This window comes from Carcharhinus amblyrhynchos, chromosome 7 (genome assembly GCF_965287045.1).
Source record: "Carcharhinus amblyrhynchos chromosome 7, sCarAmb.v2.hapA, whole genome shotgun sequence".
NCBI classification, from domain to species: domain Eukaryota; kingdom Metazoa; phylum Chordata; class Chondrichthyes; order Carcharhiniformes; family Carcharhinidae; genus Carcharhinus; species Carcharhinus amblyrhynchos.
In genome coordinates, this window is record NC_137330.1 from 115,831,148 (window position 1) to 115,851,543 (window position 20,396).

A 20,396-nucleotide genomic window follows, 5' to 3' on the forward strand; every position below is an offset into this window, starting at 1 on the left:
TGCCCTTTCTAATCCCACCTTCCTGCATAGGGCCCATAGCTCTGTAGCTTACAGCACTTAAGATGCAGATCCAGGCACGTCTAAAAGAGCCTAGGGTTTCTGACTCCACCACCAGCTCGGCAACGAATTCCAGACACCCATTACTCCCTGCCTAAAAGAGTTCTTCCTCATGTCTCCTCTACACCTTCTGCAGTTTATCTTGACTCTTTGTCCCCTGGTTCTAGAATTCTCCGCCAAGGGAAACAATATTATCCTGTCCACTCTCTCTCTTCCCTCATAATTTTGTACACCTCAGTCAAGTCACCCCTCAGCCTTCCTTGTGCCAAGGAAAATAACCCCAACCTGTCAAATCTGTCCTCATAGCTACACTTTTCTAGCCCTGTAAACCTTCTCTGCACATTCTTCAGACCAATCCTGTAATGTGGTGACCAGAACTATGTATCATATTCCAGTTGTGGCCTTACCAGTACTTTTTTTTATCCTTATTTTCATATTCTATATCATAGAATCATAGAATCCCTACAGTACCGAAGGAGACCATTCGGCCCATCGAACCTGCACCAACAACAATCCCACCCAGTCCTATCCCTGTAACCCCATATATTTACCTTGCTAATCCCCCTGACATTAAGGGGCAATTTGGCATGGTCAATCCACCTAACTTGCACATCTTTGGAGTATGGGAGGGAATTGGGGCACCTGGAGGAAGCCCCCACAGACATGGGGAGAACATGCAGACTCCGCACGGACAGTGACCAAAACTGGGAATCAAACTCATTTTCCTGGTGCAGTGAGGCAGCAGTGCTAACCACTGTGCCACCGTGCTGCCCTATCTCTGTCAGAAAAGGAGAACATTCCACATGCCTTTGCTACAACCTTATCTGCTTGAACTGCTGTCTTTTGGGACCTGTGTACTTGCAGCTAAGATCCCTCACTTCATCTACTCCTCTTAAGATATTCCCATTTATTGTGTATTTCCCATACCTGTTTGACCTCCCTAAATTCATGACCTCACTTTTGTCTATGTTAAAATCCAGCTGCTACTTTACTGCCCACTCCATCAACCTATCTATATCGTTTTGGAGATTATAGCTATCTTCTACACCATCCACCACTCAGCCAATCTATGTGCCATCTGCAAATTTCTCAATTGTGCCCACTTTCTATATGACAGCTAATCCTATTTCAGGATTGATTCCACTAATTTGCCAATCAGTGATGTAAGACTAACTGGCATATAATTGTTTGGCATTTCTTTTGATCCCATTTTAAACAATGGAACTGCATTTACATTTCTCCAGTCCTCTGGCACCTCCTGTATATCTAGTGAGGATTGGAAAAGTGTCCTCACTGCACCTGCTATCTCCAGCCTGACCTCCTTCAGCAGCTTTGGAAACAATCCATCTGGCTCTGACAACTTATTAGCTTTCGAGGATTGCAATCATTTGAGTACTTACTCTCTCTTTATGATTATCCCCAATATTTCACAGTATTCCTCTTGGACTATGATGTCTCCATCATCATCAGTATTGCACTAGGATGTTAGCCTGGACTGGTTCCAGGATTTGAACCTGGAATTTTGCGATTCAGAGATGAGATCAAAGCTGACCAATTGTTCTGTCTTTGGTGGCGTTGGCTAAGGAACTAATACTAACCAGGATATGAGGAAAAGTCTTTGCTTTTCTTCAGATGGGATAAAGACTTTTCCTCATATCCTGGTTAGTATTAGTTCCTTAGCCAACGCCACCAAAGACAGAACAATTGGTCAGCTTTGATCTCATCTCTGAATCGCAAAATTCCAGGTTCAAATCCTGGAACCAGTCCAGGCTAACATCCTAGTGCAGTACTGATGATGATGGAGACATCATAGTCCAAGAGGAATACTGTGAAATATTGGGGATAATCATATAGAGAGAGTAAGTACTCAAATGATTGCAATCCTCGAAAGCTAATAAGTTGTCAGAGCCAGATGGATTGTTTCCAAAGCTGCTGAAGGAGGTCAGGCTGGAGATAGCAGGTGCAGCGAGGACACTTTTCCAATCCTCACTAGATATACAGGAGGTGCCAGAGGACTGGAGAAATGTAAATGCAGTTCCATAGTTTAAAATGGGATCAAAAGAAATGCCAAACAATTATAGGCCAGTTAGTCTTACATCACTGATTGGCAATTTAGTGGAATCTGAAGAAGAGCAAAGTATGTTTGGCTGCATCACCACAAGAAGCCTCAGCTGAAGTACTCATTCAGAATGACACTGAAGTGTCAACATAGACCCTGTTCTCAAGTCCTGGAGTGAGGTGTGAATTCAGCAACTTTCAAACACAGTGTTGTGAAATGATTTGAGGAGACAGTTGCCAAAATGAGGTGTGAAATAATAAAATTGTTTTGTTTTGGCAGTATTCCATGGATATACTAAAAATAATATATGTATCTTAATACACAGCAGTATAATTTCTTGACAATATGTAGGCAGGTAAAGCCACAAAAAAGGAGACAGTTTAGTTTTATAGGTCATAGAGTCAGAGAGGTTTACAGCACGGTAACAGACCTTTCAGCCCAACTTATCCGTGCTGCCCCTTTTTTAACCACTAAATTAGTCCTAATTGCCTGCGTTTGGCCCATATCCCTCTATACCCATCCTACCCATGTAACTGTCTAAATGCTTTTCAAAAGACAAAATTGTATCTGTCTGTACTACTACTTCTGGCAGCTTGTTCCAGACACCCATCGCCCTTTGTGTGAAACAATATCCCCTCTGGATCGTTGTGTATCTCTCCCCTCTCACCTTACCTATGCCCTCTAGTTTTAGACACCCCTATCTTTGGGAAAAGATGTTGACTATCTAGCTGATCTATGCCCCTCATTATTTAATAGACCTATTAAAGATCACCCCTAAGTTTCCTGTGTTGCAGAGAAAAAAGTTCTAGTCTATTCAGCCTCTCCAGAAGAAATGGTCTGTATTTATAAAATACCTTTCACAGCTCTGATGTCCCAAGGTATTTTAGAGCTAATTAAGCACTTTTAGAATGTAGGTACTGTTTTAGTGAGGGCAGTGTGACAATCTGCACCCAGCAAGATCCCACAAATTGCAATAAAAGCCCAAATAAATTATTTTAGTGGTATTGGCCAGGAGAACTTAACTTGCACACCATAGAATCCTACAGTGCAGAAGGAGGCTGTTCAGTCCATTGAGTCTGCACCAACCACTAAGTGCTAGTCCCCCTGACATGAAGGAGCAATTTAGCACGGCCAATCTACCTAACATACACATCTTTGGGCTATGGGAGAAAACCGGAGCACCTGGAGGGAACCCACGCAAACACAGGGAGAACATGCAAACTCCACACAGACAGTGACCCAAGCCGGGAATCGAACCTGGGTCTCTGATGCTGTGAGGCAGCAGTGCTAACCACTATATCACATGCCACCCCATGATTTCTTCAGATAAAGTCATGGGACTTTTCACATACACCAGAGAGTAGCTGAGGCCTTGATTTATCATTTGATCCTGCAGATGGGGCCTCTGACAATGCAGCACTCCTCAGTACTGCACTGAGTTGCAACCTAAGATATGCGTTTGAATCTCTGGAAATGAACAGCCGTGCAGAAGAGATGAGTTCCAGTACTCTGCTTAATCTTGACCGAACCCTGTTCCCTCTGTGCAATGCAACCGGAAGACAAGGAATAATTCTGGTTTTGTTACCCAGCAATTAAGCATGCAAGTGCAGTGGACGGTAATGAAGGCAAATGGCATGTTGGCCTTCATAGTGAGAGAATTCTCAGGAGGAGTGATGCCTTGCTGCAATTACACAGCGCCTTGGTGAGGCCACACCTGAAGAATTGTGTGCAGCTTTAGCCTCCTTTTCTGAGGAAGGATATTCTTACTATAGAGGGAGTCTGGCGTAGGTTTAACAGGTTGATTCTGGGAATGGCAGGACTGCTGTATGAGGATAAGTTCAGCTGGTTAGGATTATATTCGCTGGAGTTCAGAAGAATGAGGGAGGGGGAATCTAGTAGAAATCTATAAAATTCTCACAGGGCTAGACGCAGGAAGGACGTTCCCAATATTGGAAGTGTCCAGAACCAGGGTCATAGTCTGAGTTTAAAGTTTAGTTATCAGTGCCACAACTAGGCTTACATTAACACTGCAATGAAGTTACTGTGAAAATCCCCTAGCTGCCACACTCTGGCACCTGTTCAGCTACAATGAGGGAGAATTTAGCATGGCCAGTGCACCTAAACTGCATATCTTTTGGACTGTGGGAGGAAACTGGATCACCCGGAGGAAACGTACAGACTCTGTGCAGACAGTGACATGGGAATCGAATCCAGGACCCTGGCGCTGTGAGGCAGCAGTGCTAACCACTGTGTCACCCAGAATAAGGGGTAAAGTTTTTAGGACTGCGCTGAGGAGACATTTTTTTCACCCAGAGAGTGGTGAATATATGAAATTCACTACCATGGAAAGCAGCTGAGGCCAAAACATTGTCGTCAAAACCTTGTTGGTGATTATGCCGGTGGGATCTTATGGTTGCACCAATTTCACCACCCTCGCCATGGGAAACCCCTGTTGCCACCAGCAAGTAGTGCACCATGGAGGGGGAGGGAAGATCTACCCTTTATGTTTTCAAGAAGCAGTTGGATATAGCTCTTGGGGTGAAGGGAAACAAAGGATACGAGAGGAATGGGGGATCAGGCTGTTGAGTCAGATGATCAGTCATGATCATAGTAAATGACGGAGCAGGCTCAGAAGGCTGAATAGCTACTCCTCCTCCTATTTTCTATGTTTTATGTTCCTTCACTGTCATGCATATACAATACATTGTAATACTTGTAACTACACAGAACTAGAAAGTGTAAACTCATTAGAAAATTAAAATAAAATGTTGAATTGCTCAATTTGTTTCTTGGAGCCTCCCAGTTCCTGAGATTTTTCCATTCATAGAAACATAGAAGATAGGCTTTGCCATTCATTATAATCATGGCTGGTCATACAACTCAATAGCCTAATCCTGCTTTCTCCCCATAACCTTTGATGCCTTTCACCCCAAGTGCTATACCCAGCTACCATTTGAATAAATTCAATGTTTTGACATCAACTACTTGATGTCAAAATGAATTCCACAGGCTCACCATGCCTTGGGTGAAGAAATGTCTCCTCACCTCCATCCTAAATGGTCTACCCTGAATCCTCAGACTGTGTCTCCTTAGAAACATAGAACATAGATAAGAATTTACCTGTTAAAAACCTGTTTAAATAAGTTTAAAGCACTTTGTTCCTTGTAGAACTGTTTAAATCATTTAAAAGCATTTTTTGTGGGCTTTTTGTATTTACCTCTTTAAGAATTCTGAGGGAGTGGTTAGAACGGAGTTGTGGGCCAGCAAGCTTTAAATCAGCGCCAGGTTTAAAAAGAGGCCTGGTATAGACAGCGGGCAGCGTTGGAGCGGGCAGCGGAGTGAGAGGGAAGCAGAGTGAGCTACTAGGGCTTAATATCAAAAGGGCTGGAGAGAAAAAGGGCCAGGTAAGTGCGTGTGGAAATTTTCAATACTACTACAGTGAATAATGGAGGGGCATGTGATGTGTTGTTTCTGTATGATGTGGGAACTGGTGGACCCCAGGGTCCTTCCCAGTGACCACGTCTGCAGTAAGTGCAGGTTGCTGGAGGAGCTCCAGCTCAAGGTGGATGAGCTGGCCTCTGAGCTACAGACGCTGAGGCTCATCAAGGGGAGGGAGGGTGACATTGTCAATGGGGTGCAAGTGACATCCACCCCCCCTAGACAGGCTAACTCTGAGGGTCAGGAACAAGAGGGGGCTGCTGAGAGGAGGAAGGGGGGTGGGGAGAGGAGGAAGGGGGGTGGGGAGTGGAGGCCTCAGCCTCTCAATCTGCATAACAGGTTTGAGGTTCTTGCTTCCAGTCTGGACGAGGACGAGGGAGGTGAGGTTGGTGAGCAAACTGCACACGGTACAGTGATGCAGCAGAACATAGGCAAGGAGAAGGTGAAAAGGAACGTAGTAGTGATTGGGGATAGTGGGGTGAAGGGTATTGACACTGTCCTTTGTCACAATGACAAAGTGCACAGAAGGGTGTGTTGCCTGCCTGATGCTCGGGTCCGGGATGTCGCATCTGGGCTGCAGAGGAACCTGGAGTGGGAGGGTGCATATCCGGTCGTTGTGGTACATGTGGGTGCCAACGACGTAGGCAAAATGCGAACTGAGGATCTGGGGAGGGAGTATGAGAAGCTGGGAATGGAATTAAAAAGTAGAACCGACAAGGTGGTTATCTCTGGGCTACTGCCTGAACCGAGTGCAGACGGGTGTAGGGTTGATAGGATTAAGGAAGTGAATGGGTGGCTCAGGGATTGGTGTGGGAGGAATGGGTTTGAATTTATGGGGCATTGACATCAGTATTGGGGTAGGTGGGACCTGTTCGGGCGGGATGGGGTTGGTCTGAACCGTGCTGGGACCAGAGTGCTGGCGAATAGAGTAAAGAGGACTGTAGACAGGGCTTTAAACTAATTAGGGGGGGGAGGGTGCGAGGGTAGGTGACATTACGGGGTCTAAAGTTGTGGAGAGGTTACAGGTAAGGGAAGAGGACGAGGATGTCCCAATAATAGAGGGAGTAGGGGGCGTGAGTATGGTTGGTGGCGTTACGGCAAATAGGGTCCAGGTGAAGGCTGGGATGAAGGCACTTTATCTGAATGCATGAAGCATTCGGAATAAAGTGAATGAGCTGGTGGCGCAGATCACCACAAATGGATATGACCTGGTGGCCATTACAGAGACGTGGCTGCAAGGTGACAGGGACTGGGAGCTGAATGTCCAGGGGTATCAAGTGTTTAGGAAGGATAGGCGGGAGGGAAAAGGAGGGTGCGTAGCTCTGCTGATTAAGGATAGCATCAGGGTGGTAGCAAGGGATGATATTGGAGCCAAGGAGCAGAAAGCGAAATCGTTGTGGGTAGAGATTAGGAACAGCAAAAGGAGGAAGACGCTGGTGGGTGTCGTCTATAGGCCCCCAAATAATGATCTGGAGGTGGGGCGGGCTGTTAACGCGCAAATAAGTGCGGCGTGCAGGAATGGGACAGCCGTAGTTATGGGGGATTTCAATCTACATATAGATTGGTCGACCCATGTTGGACATGGTGGGCTCGAGGAGGAGTTCTTGGAATGCTGCCGGGATAGTTTCCTGGAACAGTGTGTGTTGGAGCCGACGAGGGAGCGAGCGATCTTAGATCTGGTGTTATGTAATGAGGCAGGTAGAATTATTGACCTTGCGGTGAAGGATCCTCTTGGGGAGAGTGATCATTGTATGGTGGAGTTTCTGGTGCAGATGGAGGAGGAGAAAGTGGGTTCCCGGACACGCGTCCTTTGTTTGAACAGAGGGGAGTACGGTAGGATGAGAGAAGAATTGGCGAATGTGGACTGGGGGAGCGCATTGGAAGGTAGGTCTGCTGAGGAGCAGTGGAGGATCTTTAAGGAGATCTTTCTTGGTGCTCAACGGAAATTTATTCCGATGGTCAAAAAGGACAGTAGGAGGAGAGGTAATAAGCCGTGGATAATGAAGGAGGTGAAGGAAAGTGTTAAATTAAAAGCGGAGGCGTTTAGAGTAGCTAAGAGTAGTGGGCGAGAAGAGGATTGGGAGAGGTTTAAATGTCAACAAAGATTGACAAAGAAGTTGATAAAGAAGGGTAGGAGAAACTATGAAGCTGGGCTAGCGCTTAATATAAAAAAGGATAGCAAGAGTTTTTATAAATATATAAAAAGGAAGAGGCTGGCTAGGGTGAACGTTGGTCCCTTAGAGGATGAGAAGGGGGACTTAGTGGTAGGGGATGGGGATATGGCTGAGGTCCTGAATAACTTTTTTGTTTCTGTCTTCACGGAGGAGGACGTGAATAATTTGCTGGGTGTTAGAGATGGAAAGGTGGTAGGACTGGAGGGTCTTAATGACATTACTGTTACTAGAGAGGCGGCGCTCGACAGACTGGAGGGGCTGATTGTGGACAAGTCGCCAGGACCGGATGGAATGCATCCGAGGGTTCTGAAAGAAATGGCGGAGGTGATAGCGGATGCCTTGGTGGTTATTTTCCAGACGTCGCTGGATTCCGGGGAAGTGTCGGAAGATTGGAAAGCGGCTAATGTTACACCATTGTTTAAGAAGGGTGCCAGGCAAAAGGCGGGGAATTATAGGCTGGTTAGTTTAATGTCTGTTGTAGGTAAAATGTTAGAATCCGTCATCAAGGAGGAAATAGCGAGGCATCTTGAGAGGAATTGCTTGATAGAGCAGATGCAGCACGGTTTCGTTAAAGGGAAGTCGTGTCTGACAAATTTACTGGAGTTCTATGAGGATGTGTCTAGGGCGGTGGATCGAGGAGAGCCGTGGATGTGGTCTTTCTTGATTTTCAGAAGGCGTTTGACAAGGTACCTCACAAGAGGTTATTGCAGAAGGTCAGGGGACATGGAGTTGGGGGTAGGGTGTTAGCGTGGATAGAGGATTGGTTGTCAAATAGGAGGCAGAGAGTGGGGGTCAATGGGTGCTATTCAGATTGGCGGTTGGTGACTAGTGGAGTGCCCCAGGGGTCGGTGCTGGGGCCTCAGCTATTTACCATTTACATAGATGATCTGGAGGAGGGAACCGAGTGTAGAGTGTCGAAATTTGCTGATGACACCAAGTTTGGTGGTACGGCAAATTGTGCGGAGGGTATGGAGAGTCTACAGAAGGATCTAGATAGGCTGGGCGAATGGGCCAGGAAATGGCAAATGGAATTTAATGTTGGCAAGTGCGAGGTGGTCCACTTTGGTAGGAATAATGGTAGGAAGGATTATTACTTACGTGGAGAAAAACTGCAGCAGGCGACGGTGCAGAGGGACCTTGGGGTCCTGGTGCATGAGTCGCAAAAACCCAGCTTGCAGGTGCAGCAGGTGGTCAGGAAGGTGAATGGGATGCTGGCCTTCATAGCGAGGGGGATTGAATATAAAAGTAGGGAGGTCTTGCTGCGGCTGTATAGGGCATTGGTGAGGCCGCAGCTGGAGTACTGTGTGCAGTTTTGGGCGCCGTACTTACGCAAGGATATTTTGGCCTTGGAGGGAGCGCAGAGGAGGTTTACTAGGCTGATGCCGGAGTTGAGGGGGTTGAGCTATGAGGAGAGGCTGAATAAACTAGGCTTGTACTTGTTAGAGTTTAGAAGAATGAGGGGAGATCTCACTGAGACGTATAAGATGATGAATGGGATGGATAGGATAGAGGTGGAGAGACTCTTCCCGCTCAGAAAGGATAGCAGGACTAGGGGGCACAGCCTCAAGATAAAGGGGGGGCGGTTTAGAACGGAGTTGAGGAGGAACTTCCTCACTCAAAGGGTGGTGAATCTCTGGAATTCTCTGTCCGTTGAAGTGGTGGAGGCTACCTCGCTAAATATTTTTAAGACGCGGGTTGATGGGTTTTTGATAAGAGAGGGGATTAAGGGTTATGGGGAGAGGGCGGGAATGTGGAACTGAGCCACGACACATCAGCCATGATCTTATTGAATGGCGGGGCAGGCTCGAAGGGCTAGATGGCCTACTCCTGCTCCTATTTCTTATGTTCTAACATAGAACCCTACAGTGCAGAAACAGGCCCTTCGGCCCATCAAGTCTGCATCGACCACAATCCCACCCAGGCCCTATCCCCATATCCCTACACATTTACCCGCTAATCCCTCTAATCTACACACCCCAGGACACAAAGGGGCAATTTTAGCATGGCCAATCAACCTAACCCGCACATCTTTGGACATTGGTTCTGCACTCCCCCATCATCGGGAATATCCTCCCTGCATCTACCCTGTCTAGTCCTGTCAGAATGTTGCAAATCTCTATAAGATCCCCCCCCTCATTTGTCTGAACTCCAGCGAAAACAATCCTAACCTAGTCAATCTCTCCTCATACATCAGTCCCGCCATCCCCGGAATCAGCCTGGTAAACCTTCAATTTAAAAATAACTGGAAATAGTAAGTTTATTGTAGCTTAATGACTTCAAGTTGTTCCACAGTGGTATAATCAATAATCAAATCATTGGGGTACAACTTTCAGTTTCTAACCTGAAGTGTACAAACTGTTTTGTTTTTGATCATATATGTTTCCATCCATTAGTAAGGTGACCATCATGGAAGATACCGACCAGCACATTCACCTGAGGAATCTCTCCCTTCACCAGGCCAACAATGAGGAAGAATCCCTCAACTTACTCTTCCTGGGAGATACAAACCGAATGATTGCTGAGGTGGGTACTTTTAAAACCCAGTTTCAATAAATTAAACCCCAATAATGCTTCTGATGTAATCACAAACATTGTAACCATGGGATGGGGACATAGGTTGAGCTTTGGAAGATTGAAAATGAGTAGGTAGCCTTAACTGTTTTATTCAGAGTATAGTTAGAGGAGGAAAAAACATAAAAAGCTGGCTGGATATTTGACAGAGAAAGTAATGTTTGAAACTTTCAAACTGGGACTACCTAAATGAATCCATCATCACCTTCCTCTTCCTGTTCCCCTGTTCCTAGAACCCCTTCTTTTCATAATTTCCTTTGCATCCCTTAGTGATTTGCTGTTGCGGTAAAAGTGGGAAATGCTGGAAACACTCAACAGTTTGACAAGTTCTGTAGAGAGAACATACACATTGATATTTCAGGCGTGAATCCAATGTCAGAATTAGAAAAACTATAAATGGACAGCAACCTCCAGCATACTATGCCTACTGATCACAGTGCAGCCATTGTCATACAATTAGACCAAATTCCAATTAGTTGACCACTTGGCAAGTATGGCTCTGAGCTCCCTCTGATTTCAAAGAACAGTACAATAAATAAACTTTGACAAAGAATCATCTGGACTCAAAATATCATCTCTTTTCTCTCCTTACAGATGCTGCTAGACCTGCTGAGATTTTCCAGCGCTTTGTCTTTTGGTTAAAGATCAGTACAGCACAGGAATAGCCTGTGCCCTCCAAGCCTGGGCCAATCATGTTATCCTATTGAGACCAACTGCCTGTATCTGTCTATTCCCCGCCTGTTCATGTGTCTGTCCAGATAAGTCTTAAATATCACTAACGTGTCTGCCTCAGCCACCTCACTTGGCAGTGCCTTCCAGGTCCCCACCAACACTGTATGAAAAAACTTACCCTGCACACCTCCACTGAACTTTTCCCCCCTTACCTTGAACTTGTGCCCCCTTGTACTTGTCATTTATGCTCTGGGAAAAAGCTTCCCACTGTTAACCCTATCTATACCCCTCATAATTTCATAAACGTCTATCAGGTCGCACCGCAGTCTCCGTCTTTCCAGGGAGAACAATCCCACTAAAATTTGTTGGCCCCAGCCCAATCCTGACTTCTCTCTCTTTGGGCTGAGAAACACAGGAACTGCCAGATGAAGAATGTTTTTTAGATAGTCTACAACAGACCCAATGTAAGGTGAAGAAAACCCTCTGTGCTAAAAAGCTTTGGGATCCCTGCAGGTTCCAAAATCTTTCTAACTATCTGACATTTACCATATCTGAAATTACTCACATAGGATATGGTAGAATAGTAACAGGACAGGACGAGAATGTTCAGCCTGTCTGTGTTGACTCTCTGCAGGAGTAACTCACCATAGGACAGCACGGTAGGACAGTGGTTAGCACTGCTGCTTCACAACTCCAAGGACCTCGGTTTGATTCCTGGCTTGGGTCACTGTCTGTGTGGAATCTGCACATTCTCCCTGTCTCTGCTTGCGTTTTCTCCAAGTGCTCCAGTTTCCTCCCACATTCCAAAAATGTGTGGGTTAGGTTGATTGGCCATGCTAAATTACCCCCTAGTGTCCTGGGATGTTTAGGTTAGAGGGATTAGCAGATAAGTATGTGGGGATAGGGCCTGGGTAGGATTGTTGTTGTTGCAGACTTGATGGGCCGAATGGCTTCCTTCTGCTCTGCAAGGATTCTATGATTGAGTTCCATACTTTTTCTCATAGTCCTGCAATTTTTTTTCTCTTTAGATTATTATCCAGTTCTTTTTTGAAGGCCTTGACTGAATCTGCCTCCACTACACTTTCAGGTAGCGCTGTGCATAAAAGATTTTCCTCATTGTTTTTGCCAATTGCCTTAAATCGGTGTCCCCTACATCTGAAAACCTGCAATTAACTGTCAAAGTAGCAGAACATATAATGGCATTCACTGCCATTAATATGAGGAAAAGAGACCCTATGAGTTGTGAATTGACATGGATTGCTGGATAGTTTGTCATTAATTCCTGTTAGCCTCATGAAAATGGCAACTTGCCCTCAACCATCCCGTATGTTTTGTGAAATTGCTGGATTTTAGTTCCTAGTTAAACTGGCTGCTGAAAGTTAGAGCCAGTAATTTTGTTTTATTCTTATAAGGCATGTAGGCTTCACTGGCTAGGCCAGCATTTATTGTCCATCCCTAACTGCCCTCGAGAAGGTGGTGTTGAGCTGCATTCTTGAACCCCTCCAGTTCATTTAGTGTAGATACACCAACAGTGCTGTTAGGGAGGGATTGGATGTATGTCTTTTTAATAAAGAGTAGTCAGTTCTTGGAAAGTCAGTTGGCCGCTTTGACCCAGAAAGGGAACAAGTGGAAGTGTGGACCTGAATCCCAACCACACTCCACCCCGACCAACCCCCCCACCCCCCCACGCCCCCCACTTTGTCCTTTCTCGGTACTTTCCTAGTCCAGTCTTTGCTTCTCGTTTAATTCTAATTCTGTGCTTGATTTGCCTCCTTTTGTGTTTATTTCTCAATTCTTAATTTTCAGTGGTTAAGATCCTGTTATTTATCAATGCCCCAGATGCTCTCTTGCCATCTCTCACCACACATCTCACTTGCACTAATTTATGGAGCATAAATTTCTGGCACTAAAAGGTGGGGGGTCAAGTATAACCACTGGAGCACATGTGAAATACCCCACTACAGGTCTGTGATTTACTGAAAGAAATCCATTTAATATGCATTCGAATAAGTAACTTCTACTGCGTCCCTGTCAATATAAAATTAGGGAATGGCATCTTTGTCTTTCTCTTAGGCATTTGGCAGATGTCAAGTATTAGAACATAGAACACTACAGCACAAACAGGCCCTTCGGCCCACAAGTTGCGCCGATCACATCCATACCTATTAATAATTAATACCGTAAGTTCAGCCAGCACTGCCAGTGTGGGATGGTTGGACTACCATTTCTTGAAGGGGGTGGGGTGGTGGGGGGCAGGGGTGGTGGGGGGGGGGGGGGGGGGAAGGCGGCAGGGGCTGAAAGGATTGGTGCTCGAGTGAGGAGGTAGCCAGTTCTGCTTTACACATTTTTTTTTGCTTCATTTCTGCTTAATTCTACAACCTTATCTTTTTAAACATTTTTTAGTTCTCAAATATATTGGAACAATTTCTGTGATTATGCCTCCTGTTGTCTCACAGTAACATCACTTCTACCATTTAAATATCTTATATTACTTTGAAGCACTTTACAGGCCACACTATTGCTTTACGCATATATGTGGTTGCGTGTTTCACTACGTTATCTTGTCCAACATTTTTAAAATTTTTTTTGTAATATCTTCTAATTCCGACCAAGCTTCAACACTGAAACACCTGCTTGTCACTTCTCTCCTTAGATGCTGCCTGACCTTGTGGGTTCTGTTTTTGATTTGATTACTACCAGCATCTGCAACATTTTGTTTCTTGTTTATAACATTGATGACAGAGCAGATGAGTAATTTATTCCCAAACCTCAGACAGTGTTGCTGTTAAGAGACAGCTGTGTTCAGCGGCGATGTGGGTTAGGGCAGGTTTCTATGAAATTCTTCGTACGAAATGTATTACAGAACTCTGGGTATCTCTGTAGATCTCTCTCATGTATTGAATTTCTTTGTATGGTGTGTAGGGAAAGATGAGAAAATATTGTAAGAGTTATTCATCCTCTCTGCTTTCACTGTGTGGTGCAGTGTATTCCAGTTCTGCCTCTATTAGTGCTAAATTTGAACAGATTAAAGTAGAGAAAGATGTGTAACCATTTTCAAGAAGAAATCCAGATAAGTGCAGGAGATTAAAGGTGTCTATTATCCAGTGCACAGTGGTTAGTGCTGCTACCTCAAAATACCAGGGATGCGGGTTCGATTCCCTGCTTAGATCACTGTCCTTGTTGATTCTGCACTTTCTCCCCGTGTCTAAATGGGTTCCCTGTGGGTGCTCTGGTTTCCTTCCCTAGTCTGAAAGATGTGCTGGTAAGGTGCATTGGCCGGGCTAAATTCTGCCTCAATGCACCCGAACAGGTGCGGGAGTGTGGCAACTAGGGGATTTTCACAGTAATTTCATTGCAGTGTTAATGTAAGCCTACTTATGACAGTAATAAATAAATAAACTTCAAACTTAAACAAATATTCCATTAATAGAGCTCTGCCTCCATTGATGCTAACTTTGAAGGGGTTAAAGCTGAGAAAGATGTGTAACCAGTTTCAGGAAGAAATCCAGGTTAAGTGCAAGAGATTAAATGTGCCTATTACTTAATTCATAATCCCAATAATGTAACTCCTGATATTGGAAAGACTGATCCTCTTGTTGACACTTACCTTAGAGGGGATGGTTTTGGGTGAGATAATCTATTTTATAACATCCATGTTTGTCTCCCAATAGCTTTGAAACCTAGACATACATATTTCAGAAACTCTTGTTTTTCCTTGACTTTACATTGACTTCTCTGTGTCATGCATGCTCCCGCTACAAAGGTGTGCCATCACTCCGATTTTTGCCAAAACTGCTCTGTGACAATCTTGAGATTGGCCTTGGGTGACTCATCTTTTGGTTTTCTCCCTGTAAGATGGTTTGTAGGAGAGATATAAACTTCCAAACCTGTGTATCTGCCTCATGGCACCTCCCCTAGCATAGCAACAGAAACTAAAATGGCATTACAGCAAAGGTTTGAGGCCCTACATTTTAAAGTGGTGAGTTTGGATCTAAGCTCCTCGGTTAGAGAAATCACGACAAGAGTGGAAAAATCATTCAGTGTTCCCACAGAGTAACTGAAAAAAATGACCTGGCTGCAGGACAAATTTGCAGATGATGCAGGATTGGAGGGAGTAGGCCGATCAGATATACGAGCATTTGGTTAAGACTGGAGAGCTGTGACGCTGATTGTCAGAAGTTATTCAATTTGATCAAATGCTCAATTGGGATTAACTCAGAAAGAATAGTCACAGACTTATAGAATCCCTACAGTGCAGAAGGAGGTCATTTGATCCATCGAGCCAGTACTGACAACAATCCCACCCTATCCCGGTAACCCCGCATGTTTACCCTGCTGATCCCCCTGACATTAAGGGACAATTTAACATGGCCAATCCATCTAACTCACACATCTTCAGAATGTGGGAGGAATCCGGAGTACACAGAGGAAACCCATGCAGGCAAGGGGAGAATGTGAAAACTCCACACAGACGATCACCCAAGGCTGGAATTGAACCCCAGTCCCTGGAGCTGTGAGGCGGCAGTGCTAATCACTGTGCCATCCAATGAACTTATAATAGAAGCTAAATAGTTATTCTACATATGTAACCAAGGGTAGGGATTTGTGGATGCTAAGGGATGGATTGCTGTAGCAATCAACATAGTTTGATACACTGAAGAGAGGAAATGGAATCTTGGGCTCCATTGCTGCAGGAATAGAACACAAATTTCAGGAAATTATTCTGTACTTTAGTCCACCAGTGGTGCCTCAACTGGGGTGTTGTGTACACTTCTAGTTAGTAAGTTGTGAGAAAGTAATAAAAATTTACTAAATTGGCAGCTGTGATTTGACTTCTAAGTGAAGAGGTTGCATTGCGAGGAATGTTTACAATGGAGGAGAACAAGACAAGATAATAATCAGTATATTTCAGCACAGTCACATATAGTGTAAGAGGGTGAATGGATGAAATGGACTGTCAAGGGAGGCAATAGGGATTGATTGTACTATCAATTTCAGGTGAGCTAGGGAAAAATAATGATGACAAAATATAAAATGTCATGTGAAGTTTCTAGTGCAATGTATTAATACTGGTTCGTGGTTGCTGCACCAAGCACCGTGTATTAATATATTCATGTATTCACCAGAAGTGACGTCACAAGTCACTAGCGCAGGGAAACTACCGGAGTGAGGAAGCAGCCCTGCAGTGAACAACACCCTGTAAATGGAGCTCCGTTATTTTTAACCCTCCGTGCTTCTTTGTATTAATCCTCCAATATACAACACCTGGAGACTAAGTTGGCAGATGGATTACAGTGGTCTGCACTTGTCCTGCACATTCCTGTCAAAAGAACACGCAGGTGGCTCTACCTCCACCATAAAATGCAGTTTAATATGAGGCAGAACAAAATAGCTTAAAAAGAGATGAGTGTTTTTTTTACTTCTGCTGCCAGATTTACCAAATTAAACCAAGTAAGAAGTCTCACAGCAACAGGTTAAAGTTCAATGGGTTTATTTGGAATCATGAGCTTTTGAAGCACTGCTCCTTCCTCAGGTGAGTGTCCTGATTAGGTGACTCACTGGATGAATGAGCAGCGCTCCGAAAGCTGGTGATTCCAGATAAACCTGTTGGACTTTAACCTGTGTTGTGAAACTTCTTACTGTGCCCACCCCAGTCCAACACTGACATCTCCACATCAAATTAAACATGAGTAGAATGTCAAAACAAAGGTTGAGTAATATTTTAAATAATGATCCTTGCCAACTAAATGCTGCTGATTGTTTAAATAGTGACTAATAAAACAGAAATATCTGCTCACACGTTTTGAGTTTGGATTTTCAGGGTTCTTGCGGAAGCAATATGAGAATGGTTAATTTATGAAAATCATTGCCTATGTTCAGCACCTTCTTTCTTTTATTCCTTTCATTGTACAACCTTCTGGAATCAACATTGAGTTCATTAATTTTAGATTATAACCTCTTATTTTTTGAGTCAGCAGGTGCTGGCAATGACTCTGCTGTTACCATTTACCACACTATATGATTGATGCGATTAAGAAGATAGCAAGGAGATTATAAGGATGGTGTCTAGACTGGAAAATTTTAGTTATGAGTTATGAATTTTAGTTATTTCCTGATAGAAGTCTACAAGATTATGAGAGGCATGGACAGACTGAATAGTCAGAAGCTTTTTCCCGGGGTGGAAGAGTCAATTACTAGGGGGCATAGGTTTAAGGTACGAGGGGCATGGTTTAAAGGAGATGTACGAGGCAGCTTTTTTACACAAAGGGTGGTGGGTGCCTGGAGCTCGCTGCTGGGGAGGTAGTGGAAGCAGATACGATAGTGACTTTTAAGGATATGGTCCCCAGAAGGTTGGGGGGTAGGGGGTTTCAGCTCAATTGGGCAGCATGGTCAGTGCAGGCTTGGAGGCTCAAGGGCCTGTTCCTGTGCTGTAATTTTCTTTGTTCTTTGAAAGATTGGATAGGCCAGGGTTGTTTTAGGAAGCTAAAGAGAGACCTAACTGAAATGTGTAAAATTATGAGGGGCTTCTCAGTACTTCTTCTAAATTAGCTGAGTGTTCTTCATACATCAACCAAATATTCAATGTGCAGCAAGTCCTGTGATAATCTTTCTATGGTTATTTGAAATATGTTGTAAGATGATGAGAAACTGAAAGGGGAGCATGCTTACTGATATAATCCTTTATGAGTGTTAATAGTCAATGTAGCCTCTGGCAGCATCATCCAACTCCAACTGTTGATATGCATGGCTCATATCTTATTTTGTATATGATTATCTTCCAGCCAGTCTTGCATATGAATCCTCTATCTTTGGGATAGGATTATTATCCAGCTGGTTTACTGACAATTTATAGTTGTGAATTGTTTTACCTGGTTTCACCACAGGCACTATGGGCATTGCCCATTCTGCAAACTGGCCCAGCTGTATGATACCCAGTTCTTCGAGCCTTTTTAATTCAGTTTTGACTTTCTTCAATAAAGTCTAGGGCACAAGTATGGCTATGAAAACTTTGGAGTAGCTTCTGGATCGATGTAAATTTTTGTGTTTAAGTCTTTAATCTTTCCAAGTTCATCTTGACAAATGTCCTGGTACTTCTGGATCACTTCATGCAGGCCTCCTTCCTTAATTCTGAAAATTTCCAACCGGTTGAGTTTAATTTCTTGGAGCCACGGCCCATTAGACTTGGTTCATGCCCAAACGCCATGATCAGTGGAAGTTGAGCAGATTGTTGCTGATAGCTCATGGAGGTTTCACTTATACCCACAATCTTAACCTTCCCCGTGTAAGTTGCCAGTCTGGTAAAGGTGTTCTTTAATTTTAGCAGTTGGAGCCCTTCTCGTCGATATTTGTAGGTCTACTACAGTAGCAGAGGCTCCCATCTTAACTTTCATTCTCAATAGTCTATCGTTGACTAATAGCATCACCATGATGGAGGCTACTTGCCTGCCTTTGCATTATTTGAGGACCAGCTGTCCAATCACTCACAGGAAAATCATCCAAATTATGTACTGATGCAGAGCTGTTCACTCTACCACTACTAGGTAGGTTGTTCTTACTCTTACATCTATGCCTTAAGAGACCCTTCCTGAGGCACACAAAGCAGTCTACAAATTTCTGGGGAGGGGTTTCCCCCCACACCTGTAACACTCTGTAATGATTCTAGGCATTTGATTCATTCTCCTGAATCTTCTACTGCTGAAAGAAATCCCACAACACCAGCTTAAAGTCCAAACAGGTTTATTTGTAGCAAAAATAATGCTTTTGCTACAAATAAACCTGTTTGGACTTTAAGCTGGTGTTGCGGGATTTCTTTATGTTTTACCCCAGTCCAACGCTGGCATCTCCACATCTTCTACCGCCACCAGCTTCTATATTTGTTTTTCAGTTTGAACTGGTATCCTAACTTTTGGCATCGCGGCTGCCTGCAGCTTCCCACCCTAACTGGTGGATCATGCCATTCTGCACGCTCTGAAATTCCTGGAAACCTTTCTCAGTGCTCTCCATCATTAATGCTATATCCAGTGCTTTTTTAAAGTTAATTTCAGTTTCTGCCAGCAACTTCCTCTGCATAGCCTCAAAATTTATTCCATGGACTAGTCATTTTGTGTTGTTCTCAAGTTACAATGTTCTGCAATTTTTTAAGCCTTGCTACGTAAGTTGCAATGGTCTCCCCCAGGTCTTCCCCACGGAACTGAATTTAATTAGTTGCAAAATCACGGAGGGCTTAGGTGGTAGTGCCCTTTTACCAAATCCATGATCTCTGCAAATGAGCTTGCTTTGGGTGTGTTTGGGGAGTTTAGACTGTGGATCAACTTATAGGTTTGTGTCCCACATCCACTTAATAATATTGCCCACTTCTCTCCCTCCTCCTCTACTCCACTTGCTTTGAAGAAATATTCTAATTGCTCAACATACTGTACTCACTGTTCAATGGAGGCATCAATGGGATCCACTCCACCCAATACAAGGATCTCTGCTGCTCTGTTCTACTTTACAAGCTTGACTTCGACTGAAGCATGTTGTAACCAATGGAACCACTATCTCCAACACCACTTCCTTTAAGATGCTAGGATGTAGGCCATCAGGCCCTGAAGGCTTGTCTGCTTTCAATTCCAATAGTTTGCACAGTACTTTTTCCCTAGCAATGATGATAGTTCTAAATTCCTCCCTTTCTATAACCTCTGCATGTTCTGTTACTACTGGGATATTACTCGTGTCCTCCACATGAAGACTGGGGCAAAACATTAAGTTAGTGTCTTGGCCATTTCTGCATTTCCCACTATTAACTGGACATGGACTATGCAGTTCAAGAAGGAAGCTCACTACCATCTTTTCAACAAATGCTGGCCTAGCCAGCGATGTCCACACCCCATAAATGAATTTTAAAAGTGAGAAGTGCACGTTGCTCTGGTGATAAACTCCCTCCCCTTATTTTGGGCTTACCTGCATCCTTCAGGCTCCTGCCTGTAAACTCCCAGCTCCAGCTGCCCTGGATCAGTAAAAGTCCTGGGCTGGAGAGCCCAATCAGAGCCGCAGAACAACAATATAACACTTTCCACTCAGAAGTGAAGCAGGCCATGTCATATCGCCGGCCAGTGGAGTGTCTCAGCGTTTGGTGGGCATTGAAGGTGCAGCCACTGGCCCCCACATGTGCACATGCAGTCACTTACCTGCACTGAAGACGGTGTAGACCAAACCAATACAGGTGCAAGAAAACAAATTCTGCCTTGGGAAGTCTGGTCTGCACAGTTGCTCCCTTTGCCAGTGATGTTGCAGTTTAAAATCTTACAGAGGGCTTTCTTTGGAGGAAGATTAATGTTGATTCCCAACCTTTCTAGCTCAAAAGCAGCCCGAATTAGAGGGCATTAGGGGAAATCTTTCCACCCAGAGAGAATCAGGCACTCACTGCCTGAAAGAGTCGTAAA

General features: G+C 44.3%; 1 protein-coding gene across 4 annotated transcripts in view; it reads left to right on the forward strand.

The window, feature by feature from the left end:
* The window catches only part of kif6 (kinesin family member 6), a 430,254-nt gene that overhangs the window by 83,935 nt on the left and 325,923 nt on the right, over nt 1-20,396 (forward strand). For all 4 annotated transcript variants that reach the window (XM_080192988.1, XM_080192989.1, XM_080192991.1 and 1 more), the window contains exon 6: nt 10,122-10,251. In XM_080192988.1, the coding sequence (XP_080049114.1) occupies nt 10,122-10,251 (130 nt within the window). The remainder of the gene's footprint in view (nt 1-10,121; nt 10,252-20,396) is intronic.